Source organism: Microcaecilia unicolor, chromosome 14, assembly GCF_901765095.1.
Source record: "Microcaecilia unicolor chromosome 14, aMicUni1.1, whole genome shotgun sequence".
Lineage (NCBI taxonomy): Eukaryota > Metazoa > Chordata > Amphibia > Gymnophiona > Siphonopidae > Microcaecilia > Microcaecilia unicolor.
This window is the reverse complement of record NC_044044.1, coordinates 12,664,632-12,679,138: the sequence shown is the minus strand read 5'-3', so window position 1 is coordinate 12,679,138 and position 14,507 is coordinate 12,664,632. Positions and strand designations below refer to the sequence as shown.

The window sequence follows — 14,507 nt, the reverse complement described above, 5'->3', positions numbered from 1 at the left end:
TTTGTCCCATCTCCCTGCTTCTCCCACCCCTGCCACTGTGCCACATACCTTGGCTGGTGGGGGTCCCCAACCCCCACCAGCTGAAGCGTTGCTCTCCTTACATTGCCTGCTCTGCTTCCCCTCATGTTGCGCATGCTTGATTTTAATGAAATTGAGCATGTGCAAAGTATCAAGCATGCTCAGTTTCACTAAAACTGAACATGCGCGCGATAAGAAGGAAGCAGGGCAAGCAATGTAAAGAGAGCAGAGCTGGAGAAATGCTTCAGCTGGCGTGGTTGGGGACCCCCCCCACCAGCCAAACCAGGGGCCCTGGATCCATTTAGGGGGGGGCCAGGCCCCTATGGCCCCCTGTAGCTATGCCACTGTCTCAAATAGAGAGCTTCTCCATGTACCTACCACCCTTCCTGTGGTCTAAGTTATTTCTCTCCTCACTACCTCAATACAAAACCTCACAAGTCATAGATAAGTGACCTTACTTAGCCTTCAGACCATATTAGAGACCAGGACAAGCCCATCCACACAGAGTATGTCAATGCTACCATGTGTTCTCTGCTGTGCTGCAAGTCTGTGGACTCTCCTGAGGTCAACATACCTCTCAAACTCCTTAGTTTTGGTGCACTCCTGGACCCCTTTACTGATAACAATGAGAAAGTCTTGAGTCAGGACGAAAGGGACCCTCTCCCTCTTGTACCCAAACTTCTTCTTCTTGTGGTCCAGGAAATGTCCAAAATCAATGTGAAAAAGCTGGTGAGTGAACAGAGGAAGATTTCAGGACACTGGATGGATCAAACTGGTTTATGTCATCTACCCATGAGCCAAATACACAAGAACTGGAGAGTTTATAATTCAAAAATAAATAATAACCCTGGTAGACCAAGTTTAGCATATACAAACTATCCAAGTAGACCAATTTAGATATAAAATATGTCTTGAAAGTGCTCAGAAATATTATCAGTGCCCCAAAGGGATAACTCAACTACATATAGGCACCCTTATCTCAATCATCGCACTAAGAACAAATGTCCATAGTATAAGTAAATCAATGTCCATAGCATGGTCAATTCATAATTAACTCGAAAAGTGGGACACTTAGCTTGCATGTTGTAGCACTATATGGCGAGATGATCATTTCTGCACCATTTAACCCTGGCCTCTGTTTTCTATCTTTTAACCCGTTTGCAATATACAATAGAACATTGTCTGCTATCTAATCTAATTTTGCACTGATATATTTCTGAGCACTTTCATCACATATTTTATATTTATATTGGTCTACTTGGATAGTCTGTATATATTTCTACGCACGAGATCATCCTTCATATCCAACATTCACAAGATCAGGCAATGTGCAATATAACTTTATAACATCATACATTTGTGAAACCTAACAACATTGGGCTTTGATGGCAATTCTAGTAGTTGGAACATAACCATCTCTCTGACCTCATGTGCAACTTTCTTTAAATTAGTCACCTTACTTTCTAAATCTTCTTATTCCCTTACCTATCTATATGTGCCATCTTTGCTTATAAGTACATAAGTAATGCCACACTGGATTGGCCGCTGTCGTGGACAGGATGCTGGGCTCGATGGACCCTTGAAATAGGCATATTTTCAAAGCACTTAGCCTTCCAAAGTTCCATAGAAACCTATGGAACTTTGGAAGGCTAAGTGCTTTGAAAATATGCCTCTTGGTCTTTTCCCAGTGTGACATTACTTATGTACTTATGTACTGTAAGATTCACAGCATCGCCCTCTTCAAACTTCTCCTTTATCACCTTTCCCAAAGATACACCATTGTAATGGTCTCACCATTGCATTCTTTTATTTCCCTCCCCTTGCCTTTCTCACCTGCCCATCATCTTTCACCATGATGTTGCTGTTGTGTCGATCTCCAATGCCTAGGATGAAGGTGGCAACACAGTATCCAGCACAAGACCGAGTGAAGAGATCGATGGCTGCATCGTACCTGTAAGGAAACAATAGGTGGGGGGTGACAGAAAGTGTGAAGGTGGGTGCTACAACAACCCATGTTCAAATATGCATAGCCTAGTCACTTTCTATGGGTTGTGAGATATCTATACAGGAACAAGGCAGAACCCCAAAGGCTTTCTCTCCCACCCACCCCCCTGCAATTACAACCTCCCTGAGCCTCAGTGGGCTTTCTCTGGTCCCACCTTGAAGGGCCCTAATAGTCTAGTGGTCTCTTCGAGGGCAGGAAAGACCCCCACTCTTTCCTGCCCGCTGCCGCTGCTCTGCCCTGCGTCACTGCATTTTCAAAATGGCCGCTGAGGCTTCCCTGCAGCAGTCTCACGACTGCCAACACCAACGAGACTACCACAGGATGTCTCAGCACCCATTTTGAAAACACGGTGACACAGGGCAGAGCAGCAAAAGCGGGCAAGAAAGAGTGGGGTTCTTTCCTGCCCCCAAAGAAGCCACTAGACCAGCAGAGCCCTTCAAGTTAAGGCCAGGGAGGGCACACTAGCGTATGGATGGGGGGCACAGGCAGCAGTGGCGTACCAAGGGGGGGCGGTGGGGCGGTCCGCCCCTGGTGCACGCCGCTGGGGGGGGGTGCCGCGTGCCTGCCGGCTCTTCATTTTCATGCTCCCTCTGCCCCGGCAGGCGCGCAGCACCCCCCCCCCCCCCAGCGGTGTGCACCCGGGGAGGGTTATTTCGCCGGGGGATCGGGGGGGGGGGTTGCCGGTGGGGGGGGGGCATCGCGCTGTTCCGGGGGAGGGCGGGGTGCATCGGCGATCCGCCCCGGGTGTCAGCCCCCCTAGGAACGCCACTGACGGGCAGCACCCTTGGGGCCCAATGACCTTTACTGCCCGGGAGCGCTGTCAGGCTGTCCCAGCCTCTTTGGCAATCTTCTCCTCAAATTCTTGGTTTAATGCTTTACGTCTAATTTCCAAGTCCTTATGCTCTTTCTTAAGTAGGACCTGCTTTCCATTGTAATAGTCTCTCTCACAGCTCATTTTACTCATGCTAGCCTATAATTCCCCTGCCCTCCTTTCTTTTCTTACTCACTGTCAAGGTTTAGGAGACCCCAAAAGAGCAACTTACCCCTCACCCTTGTTCTTGTCCTTCAGCCAATGGTGCAGAGTATTGCTGTTGAACTGCAGTGCCCCCTTCAGGCCTCCCTTGCATTGGATCTGCATGATGGTGTGGGAGTTCTTCACAACCTCAATTAGCCCCACACAGTCTCCGATGGACAGGCAGCCGTAGGGCAGCATTCTGTAGAAGAAGTGATGAGGAGAGGGAAAGGAGAGTTAAGGTGAACCAGGCATCATGAGAATTTCTGGGATGACAGGTCTAATTCTCAACTTCCCTCTGCCTCTGTGTGTGAGACAGATCTAGGATGAATTACATCATCTCTCTGTCTCAAACTTGTCTTGGAGACTCTGCAGTCAGTTGGGGTTTCAGGATATCCACAATAAATACACATGAAAAAAATCTGCATACATTTGAGACACAGCTAAGTCAATTTTCCCTGGAAGGTGTGTAATAGGAGCCCAATTCTGTAACGAAGGTAGACGTCTACTTCTGTTGCTGAACACTAGCATAACAGGTATTAATGCGTCTAATATTTAGACGTTCAAACCTGTTCCGGCCGTGGAGCTGGTGTACCTGTGTGCACCTAAGTGTCAATTACAGTATTCCATACATTACACTTGGGGCTAGTTTCTATATATAGCGCCTACAATATTGGCACTGAACCCCCCCCCCCCCCCCCCACTGAAGTGGTATTCTATAAGCCACGCCTAAAGTTCAGCGTGGTTTATAGAATAACGCGTAAACCGGTCTTGCAATCCAGAGGTGGCTGGTTCAAATCCCACTGCTGCGTCTTGTGATCTTGGGCAAGTCATCTAACCCTCCATTGCCTCAGGTACAAACGTAGATTGTGAGCCCTCCTGGGACAGAGAAATATCCAGAGTACCTGAATGTAACTCACCTTGAACTACTACTGACAAAGGTGTGAGCAAAATCTAAATAAGATTCTGGAATCTCAAAGAGTAGCAACATTCCATGTAGAACCCCAAAGAATAGCAAGATTCCGGAGTGGAGGAGTGGCCTAGTGGTTAGAGCACCGGTCTTGCAATCCAGAGGTGGCCGGTTCAAATCCCACTGCTGCTCCTTGTGATCTTGGGCAAGTCATCTAACCCTCCATTGCCTCAGGTACAAACGTAGATTGTGAGCCCTCCTGGGACAGAGAAATATCCAGAGTACCTGAATGTAACTCACCTTGAGCTACTACTGAAAAAGGAGTGAGCAAAATCTAAATAAATAAATGGATACTGGCAGAGTAGCACTGATGAAAATACGCACCTACCCTCCATGTTGACTTATGCACCTACCCCATAAAACCAATGTTGTCAAAATGTGATTTTCGCTCTGTCGTACAGCATTTGGTGATCTCCCATATTGACTTCTGCAATGTGTTGTATTTGGGTTTGTCGAAATCTAAAATACAGGCATTGCAAGCGATACAGAATGCTTCTGCCTGATCGTTGGCGGATGTGTCTCGATTTGAACATGTATCCCCGATCCTTCGCTCACTGTATTGGTTGCCAGTTCACTCTCGAGTGCAGTACAAGGTGGTGGTACATTTGATCCACCAAGCACTGTACTCTGATTGTGTTCCCTGGTACCTTAAAGATATGATTCAGGAGTATCACCCCGCTAGATCTTTGCAGTCTGAGAACTTGAAGTTATTGGCAAATGTCAACATGCAAACTGCACGGTATGCCAATACCTGAATACTGCTTTTTTGATAGCAGGTCCACAAATCTGGAACAATTTACCAGGTTACTTGAGATTATCTAGTAGTAGAGATCAATTTGGTAAAATATTGAAGACATATTTGTTTGAACACACATGGACCTGATGCTTGTGTCTTTATTTTGAGCAATTGTGACAAAGCTAGCACTCGGGGCCCCACAGAGAAGCCGCTAATCCCTGAACTACAGTTCCCAGAAGCCCTTGCAAGCAGAAAAGAGGAGGGTAGCACCAAAAGGGTGGAACGGATTTCCAACCCCAGCAGGGGGAGCAGTGACTCAGTGCTAGGGGAGCCAGTTACTCCCTTCCCCACTAGAGGGAGAAGGGGAGGAAGCTCAATCCCTTAGCTGCATCGCCAGTATATAATTCCCTCCAGCTGTGAGAGGGGGAGAGATTTCCGGGTGGCTCCCAGCCACCAGGAGGGAGAGGAAACTGATTGAGAGAGAAGCTGCCATAGAGTAGGTGGAGGACGGGAAGGGCCTGCCACTGGAGCTTCCCTGGGGGGGGGGGGGGGGGGGGGAAGCGTAAGCTGCCATGGAGTGTGAGAATGTAAATGTAGCCCTGTCCAGCACATGAAGGCAGTGTGAGAGGCCACAGGGGTATGGTGCTGTGAGGTAGAAGGAAAGCTGCCAGCCCTGTTGGGTACAGGGTCCTCCTGGGTGCTGTGAAGAGGACAGGGGCATTAAGTAGTGGTTTCCTTTGAAGAGACTGTTTGTGAAAGGGTTGAATTATTGGGATGCATAGAACAGCAGGCTGAACTTTGACTGAGCCCTTCTGAGGGACAGGGGAAGGTAGTGCAAAGGAAGTGGGCCTGAACTGTTAAGCAACTGAACGTTGGCTGGAGTTTGGAACCCAGCCTGAACCCTGTTTGTGAACTGCATTTCAATTTTGAGGGTGCAACTGAATTGAGAATAAAGCACTCTGGTCTTAAGTCCATACGGCAGTCTGGTTCTTTTCTGGAAACCTGTGAGCCTAACAGGGCTGCCGGCCCCAACCCAGAGTGGAGGAAGCGGACCCCTTTACACAATGTACTGATCTGTTCTGAGCATATATTTGTTTTTATCTCTCATTGTGTATGTTGATATGTAATAGAATAGAAATTTTTAAATAAATAAATAGCACATCCAGTCCAAATGTATGCACTAGACCAGTGGTTCTCAGCCTTTCTTCTGTTATGACACCTCTGACAGACAACGTTAATTTATGTGACACACTGAACACTCAAATTCACAGCGAAACAAAAACACTGCTAAATGTTTAAATTTTGATAGTAAGTTTAGAGTGAATTGGCCTACCGTTCAGTCCCATATTTAAAAAAAACTGTATGTAACACATCAGCCTTAGACTTATCACTTGTCATACAAAACAAATAAATATTCAAATTCTGGTGTCACCTCAGTGACAGCAACACAAAACAGTGTGAAGCAACTCAAAACACTTCAAATATGCTACCCAGAAACTATGTAGCAAACAGATCCTATGGACAGCAAACCTGGGTGTAGTAGGGAACCAGAAATAGGGACCAGTTACGGAGCGTACAAGAACCTGTCAGGATCTCTGGTCTCCCCAGCTTGCAGGCACAGACAGTTGCTAAGGAAAGCACAGGCGTCCTATCTATACCAAATATTTTGTGACACACCTCTTGGGGACACAACTGGTTGAGAACCACTGCGCTAGACATATGGGTGACCAATATCTGTGGCTTTATATATAGAAAGGGTACATTGTACATCGAGTGGAGGAGTGGCCTAGTGGTTAGGGTGGTGGACTTTGGTCCTGGGGAACTGAGTTCGATTCCCGGCACAGGCAGCTCCTTGTGACTCTGGGCAATGTCACTTAACCCTCCACTGCCTGCCGCATTGAGCCTGCCATGAGTGGGAAAGCGCAGGGTACAAATGTAACAAAAATAAAATAGATAATATTGGAGATTCTACATGGAATGTTGCTACTATTGGAGATTCTACATGGAATGTTGCTATTCCACTAGCAACATTCCATGTAGAAGGCTGCGCAGGCTTCTGTTTCTGTGAGTCTGACATCCTGCACGTACGTCAGACTCACAGAAGCAGAAGCCTGCGAGGCCACATTGGTGATCTGCAAAGGCCGACTTCTAGTGGAATAGCAACATTCCATGTAGAATCTCAAATAGTAGCAACAGTGGAGGAGTGGCCTAGTGGTTAGGGTGGTGGATTTTGGTCCTGAGGAACTGAGTTCGATTCCCACTTCAGGCACAGGCAGCTCCTTGTGACTCTGGGAAAGTCACTTAACCCTTCATTGCCCCATGTAAGCCGCATTGAGCCTACCATGAGTGGGAAAGCGCAGGGTACAAATGTAACAAAAATAAAATAGATGCTATTGGAGATTCTACATGGAATGTTGCTACTATTGGAGATTCTACATGGAATGTTGCTATTCCACTAGCAACATTCCATGTAGAAGGCTGCGCAGGCTTCTGTTTCTGTGAGTCTGACGTCCTGCACGTACGTGCAGGACGTCAGACTCACAGAAGCAGAAGCCTGCGCGGCCACATTGGTGATCTGCAAGGGCCGACTTCTACATGGAATGTTGCTAGTGGAATAGCAACATTCCATGTAGAACCTCAAGTGGAGGAGTGGCCTAGTGGTTAGGGTGGTGGACTTTGGTCCTGGGGAACTGAGGAACTGAGTTCGATTCCCGGCACAGGCAGCTCCTTGTGACTCTGGGCAAGTCACTTAACCCTCCATTGCCCCATGTAAGCCGCATTGAGCCTGCCATGAGTGGGAAAGCGCAGGGTACAAATGTAACAAAAAAAATAATTGTGGGTCCCAGGCATGGAACATCCCTGTGTGTATAAAGCTGTGAGCCTACCATAAGAACATAAGAATAGCAACACTGGGTCAGACCAATGGTCCATCTAGCCCAGTATCCTGCTTCCAACAGTGGCCAATCAAGGTCTCAAGTTCCTGGCAAAAACCCAAATAGTAGTAAGATTCATGCTACCGATCCCAGGGACAAGCAGTGGCTTTCCCAGTGCCCATACGTAGTTTTTATATGTGCATGTCCACTGAAAATAAAATGAAAACAGCGCTTAGACATCTGGCACAGCATATGCAGAGACCAGAGGACAGTTTCATCAAGATGGGCCAAAAAGTGTACTCAAATTAAAAAGAAACTACATATCACAAAGGGGTTTTTTTCCCCCGCACTTTCCTCATAGGTTAAGCACCTATGCCCACTGTTTCCAGTACCTGAGGTCCTGTCCTTGGTTCTGCCACATGTTTTCCATGATCCGAATAATCTGTAATGTCAGCATGTCTTGCCGTAAATCTAGGGAAGAAATTGGAACTACTGAATCTCACAAGCCCTTGGTCTTTCCCCAAATGTACCTGAGTTCTGATCTGAAGCCGGCATTTATTTTTATTTTATTTATTTATAACATTTATATTCCGAGCCATCTGCGATTCTAGGTGGATTACAAAATCACATGCATAATACAATAACACACAGCTTAACCCTATTTTACAAATTCTTCAAAATCAACAACAGGAGGGAACCATCTCTGCAGAAACTGTTTCATTAGATGCTAGCAAAATTATCCCCAATTGCCTACTGAAATAAAGGGAAATGGGACTTGCTATACCGCCTTTTTGAGGTTTTTGCAACTACATTCAAAGCGGTTTACGTATATTCAGGTACTTATTTTGTACCAGGGCAAATGCAGGGTTAAGTGACTTCTTGCCCAGAGTCACAAGGAGCTGCAGTGGGAATCGAACTCAGTTCCCCAGGATCAAAGTCCACTGCACTAACCACTAGGCTACTCCTCCACTCCAGGTGTTTTCAAAGGGTTTTTAAAATATATATACTCCTAAAGGTTTCTCAAAGAGCACACACCAACAGGTAATTCATTCCAAAGTTTAGGTTCTGCAACATAGAAAAAAGATGTTCTATACTCCTCCAATGGAATTACATGAAAGGAGGGTACATCTAATGAATTCACTGAGGATGACTGATGAGTTCAAGAGGGTTGGTGTAGATGTAAACTTGAGGAGATCACTACTGAGATCTTATCAGTCAAAACCTTAAATACCTGTATTAAGATCTTATAATGAATTCAAAATTCAACAGTAAACCAATGCAAGGGAGTGATATGATCAAATCTTGACAATCCTTGAAGAACACATGCTGCTGCATTCTGGGCTATTTGTAATGATGCCAATGTCTTTAGTCAAAGTAAGGAATAAAAGAGAGGATCCAAAGTAAACCAACCAAACAAGCACACAAAAAAAAACACAAATTGACACTGAATGATATATATATTGGAAGATGAGCATGTAAAATAGTCCTATTTTACATGCTCATCTTCCAATGTGGTATATATCATTCAGTGTAAAAAATGTATCGAAGGATGCTATATTGGAGAAACAGGCCAGATGCTTAAGACAAGATTCAATCTGCACAGACATCACATGAAAATAGCCGGTGCCAGTCAAGCCTCCACCCCTGTGGGCCAACACTTCACAAGACCAGAACACTGCACCAGTGATTTCACAGTAAGAATACTGAAAGGTAAATTTAAAACAATACAGGAATGTAAGACCTTTGAAATAAGAATGATTGAATATTTTGACACCCAACAAACAGGAAATAAGGATCTGGGTTTTCTAACCCATTATAAACCATAAAGCTGTATTTCTCTGTTTATTACCCTCATCTCACCTACCAACACCCATTCTGTTAGAATATCAATGAAATGCTTTGATGTCCTCATGCATACCCCCACCCTCCCACTCCCTGTCAGACTGTCAAAGTAATACTTTGATGTTTCTCTTATATATACTATCTGCTACCACATTTGCTTATTTCCGATCTGACGAAGAAGGGCAACCTTCGAAAGCTAATCAAGAAATGTATTAAGTTATGTCCAATAAAAAAGGTATCATCTTATTTTCTTTTCCATGTTTTATTTTGTTTGATTTCTATTGATAACCTTTAAGAGTGGACTAACGGGGCTACCACACCTCTCAGTTATCTTAGTAATAAACGGTAAAGATGAAATTGGTCTATAATTATTCATTTATTTAGAACATTTATAACCCGCACAATCCATAGAGCTCTTGGCGGTTTACAATAAGTACATTCACACAGAGATGAAATGACATGGCATTATAAAAACAGAGACAATCACATAAAACACCATATCAAGGAAACCTCACACAGACAGCAAACTAACATTAACTGCATATTTCACACACATTTACCTGAGCCGATAGGGCTCATATCTATTCAGAGGAATGCTGGTCACCTATGCAGGGTCTAAAGATAGTAGGGGTCTGGCATCATTTGTGACAACTATGCTGCCTCTCTCCTTACATTAAGAAGGCAAGTCTTATCACTGCTGGTGCATGCCATGATAACATCAAGACTGGATTACTGTAATGCACTCTACACTGGTCTGACTACAAAGGGGGCTGCACCAGCTCCAATTATTATTATTATTTATTACATTTGTACCCCGCGCTTTCCCACACCTGGCAGGCTCAATGCAGCTTGCATTGTAACAATATAATTAATTACAAAGTCGTAATAAGAATATACAGTTTGTAGTAAACGCAAAAACTAATGGGGTTAACGGAAAGTAAATTGAACATAGGAGGAATTGGGTTCAGAAGGAAATGAGCATTAGGAGGTAGGCGGAGAAAGATGTAAAGGGATGAATATGGGGTATCAAGAAGGATAATGGGGAACATGGTCAGAATATGACTGTTGTCAAGAAGAATCAGATTGGCAGGTTTTGGTTAGGTTGGATCATTAGGATAGGCTGTCTTGAAGAGATGGGTTTTCAGTGCTTTTCTGAAGGGCAAAAGGCCATTAATGGTGCGGATAGATCTGGGTAGGACATTCCAAAGCTGGCTACCTAGAAATGAAAAATTGGATGCGTAAAAGGATTTGCATCTTATTCCTTTGCAGTTGGGGAGGTATAGATTGAGGTAAGTACGGGAAGACGTAAAACTATTGATTCAGAAAGACCTTTTTGTTCTTTTATGTTTCAACAATTTTATTGATGACTCAACATAACAACCAACCAACATTCACAATGTATATCAAACTGAAATCATCAGACTAACATTTCTTCCCCCCAATCCAACCTCATCCCCTCCCTCCACAAACTATATAATCAACAATTTGAGTACTGGAAAGCCTGAGATATTGCAACACCTAAATATTTAAAAAAAAAAAAGTTACCAATGTACAGCTTCCCAGTCAGCTTTTTCCAGTATAATGACACCTCCCAAACTGCCTTCCCCTCGACCTTAACAGAATCTGTCCAAATACAATACTGCATCCCAACTCCCCCCCCCCCCAAAAAAAAGAGGCCAAACCTAATAGCCCCCTCCATATCCCTCCCCTCCCCTACTTATCACACTCTTACTAGACTGGAAAAATCCAGCCCCATATACTAACACGAATATACACCCCCCACCCCAAAAGTAAGCTGAGTATATTATATTAAAGACAGGAGCGGACTTGACATAAGAGATCTATATGTTATTAACAATGAGGCTACGGCCCCGGGGCTCAATAAGTTTAAATATGGGTCCCATATTACCAAAAACTTTTGTTACGACAGATAGTACTCTTCGCCTCCTTAGCCTCTCATGTGGCCAAAAGGTACACTTGATTCCTCCAGTGCCAAAAACCTTTTTGTTCTTATAGTTTTAGTCGATTGTGTGGTTTTATTTTAAATATATACACACAAGCACAAGAGCGTTTTTACACTTACCATCACCATTCTTAAAGATTATTTCATTGTTGGTAAAGAGGAGCTCGGACATAATGTCTGGGTTCTCCCAGTTCAACCAGAGTGGCCGTTTAGCTGAGGACATGATCCGACACTCTTCCAACCTATTATGGACACAGAAAAGCGGTCAAGAAGTAACACTGAAACTTGTGAGGCTCTTCAATGCCAGTCCTCAAGGGCGGCAAACGACTTTAAATAGTCTACATAAATCTCTGCACACAGACTAGGAACTAGGATTTTTCATTAATTTTGATTACTTTAGGACTAAATGTTCAGTATTCCCAATGGAGAGAAATAAATAGTGGAGTGACCAAGGGATCTGCCTTGCAGCCAATTCAAATTATCTGAAAAAGGGAATGAATGAGGATGAACAAATTTGCATGAGACAAAATTATTCAAAGGAGTTACAAAACTCCGAGAAAAACTGCACTGGCTCCCAATCAAAGAAGGCATTGCTTTCAAAATCTGTACAATAGTCCATAAAATTATTTACGGCAAAGCCCCAGGATACAATTCATGGATCCAGCTTCTCATTTATAGGTACAAGACTCCGGAATGTTCTCCCAAAAACCATAAGATCCACGTATGACCACCTCAACTTCCGGAAATTACTAAAGACCTACCTGTTCGGAAGAGCATATCCTACTGACCAAACTTAATTACCTAAATCCAGCAACACAAAAAGTGGAGGAGTGGCCTAGTGGTTAGGGTGGTGGACTTTGGTCCTGAGGAAGTGAATTCAATTCCCACTTCAGGCACAGCTCCTTGTGACTCTGGGCAAGTCACTTAACCTTCCATTGACCCATGTAAGCTGCATTGAGCCTGCCATGAGTAGGAAAGCACGGGGTACAAATGTAACTAAAATAAAAATATCCAAACTTGTATTGAACTTTGTGATTGTTATATAACTTCCCTCTCTATGACTCCCTGATGTGTCTGTTCATATCTATTTCATTGTAAATAACTTCACTCTATATTTGTTTCTTTACCGTAGGTGGCTATCTACATTTGATATTACTACTCCTGCGGTGTCTCTCTCTATTTTTCATCATCTTCTAGCCAATTTCACCTTTCGTTTATTTATTTTTTTACAGCAACTTTCTTTGTTCTTGGACACATAACATTCATAAGTTGTTTTATATTTATTTTTATTTTTATTGATACCACACGTTGTTTTATTTGTATTTTTTATGTTTAAATGACACCATACATGCATGCTTTATTTCTATTACAAATGCCCTTTGTTTATATGTTTTTTTAATGATTATAATTATATTGCTGTTTGTGTTTCACGCAGACCCCTGACGCAGGTGTTGTGCGCCGAAACACGGCCCGTGTCGGGTCTTTCCTTTTGAAGATTGTTGTCCTTACTGTGTGATTAAAGGAACTTTTGTCCCGTATTTGGAGGCTCTTGGTGCTCCTTTTTGATACTTACTCCCTCCAGCACCAACATATGGCTAAAAGTCTTCAAGCCTTCCCCCATGGAAACCTCATCTTTTCCTAAAATGCTCTCCCCTTTTCAAAAGAAAGATCCAGACCACTGGCCCACATCTTCCTATTATTGGCAACTTGAAACCTTAGCTGTAGTACTGCAAGACTACCACTAGGGGTCAGCAGTGCCTTTTTGTGCAGGACAGCCACCAGAGAAGCAGCAAGTGGCAAGCACTCAGGGGTCCTTTTTTACTAAGCCGCATAAGCATCTGCATGCGTCCAATGTGCGCCAAAATGGAGTTACTGCCTGACTACTGCGTGGCTCTTGTGGTAATTTCACTTTTGGCGCTCGTCCAATACGCGCATCTGAAAAATATTTTTTCTTTTCGGGTGCGCGTAGGTCATTACTGCTTGGTTACTGCGTGAGTCTTTACCACTAGGTCAATGGCTGGTGGTAAGGTCTCAGACTCAAAATGAACGAGCGGCAATTTTCATTTTGCCGCATGTCCGTTTTCGGGAAAATTTTTAAAAGGCCTTTTTTACAGGCGTGCTAAAAAATGGATTGGCACGTCCAAAACCCGCGCCTACACTAACACAAGCCAATTTTCAGCGCACCTTTGTAAAAGGACCCCTCAATCGAGCAGCTCCAACTAGAACAATCCACAGCAGTTAAACTTCTTCATAATGCTCAATGTTTCGATCACATATCCCCCTCTGTTAATCTCTGAGCACTGGCTCCCAATATCTGCATGCATTAAATGAAAGATTCTAACCATAGTATGTAAAGATCTCTCTCCCACAGCTCCAGATTATCTATCGAACCTTCTCATTCCCTATATCCCATCAGATAGCTTTCGCTCCTCTCAACAGGCTCAACAATCTCTTCCAGAGCAGCAAAAACAGAAGCAAAATACTCTACAGAAACACAACAAGCAGCAGCCAAAACAAAGCAGAGATAGTCCAGAGAAGAAAAAGTCTCAAGTTCAGCCGTCAAATCATTACTAATACACAACAACTGATTAAGTGCTAAGAACAGTTGTTTGGTATAATGATCAGTTGTTGTGTATAGATAGAAGCAGGTTCTTCCATTCTTTGCATTTAGCTATTCCTATTGTGTTATATATTTTTAGTTTTATTAGGTTTTGTTCCCCCTCTTTGGAATTTTTTCCCTGTAAGCACAGACAGGAGTTCATTTTGATTTTTAATTTTGGTATTTTTTACTTAATTGGTTTTGGGGTTTTTTTTTTTGTTTGTTTTTTGTATTTTATCATTGTTTTTTATGATGATTATTACTTATTGTGAGCATTTTTTATATCATCCAGTTTATATATAAATTATTATTACATTTTTATATATGTTGGATAGTACTGTACATTTTATGTTGTTATCTGTTTAGAATATTTGCACATTGATGTTTACATATTTTCTAATAAGTTTCAAATACTACACAGATCTCAATCAGGTTTTCGCCAAGGCTTTAGCACAGAGACTGTGGTCTGTTCTTTGGTGTCATCGGGTC

The 14,507-nt window shown here is 43.4% G+C and overlaps 1 protein-coding gene across 3 annotated transcripts in view; it reads right to left on the bottom strand.

The window, feature by feature from the left end:
* LOC115458021 (phosphatidylinositol 4,5-bisphosphate 3-kinase catalytic subunit alpha isoform-like) overlaps positions 1–14,507 on the bottom strand; it is a 74,856-nt gene that overhangs the window by 1,937 nt on the left and 58,412 nt on the right. For all 3 annotated transcript variants that reach the window (XM_030187783.1, XM_030187785.1, XM_030187786.1), the window contains 5 exons: positions 11,540–11,661; positions 8,007–8,085; positions 3,067–3,237; positions 1,852–1,969; positions 593–744 (listed from right to left, as the gene is read on the bottom strand). In XM_030187783.1, the coding sequence (XP_030043643.1) occupies positions 593–744; positions 1,852–1,969; positions 3,067–3,237; positions 8,007–8,085; positions 11,540–11,661 (642 nt within the window). The remainder of the gene's footprint in view (positions 1–592; positions 745–1,851; positions 1,970–3,066; positions 3,238–8,006; positions 8,086–11,539; positions 11,662–14,507) is intronic.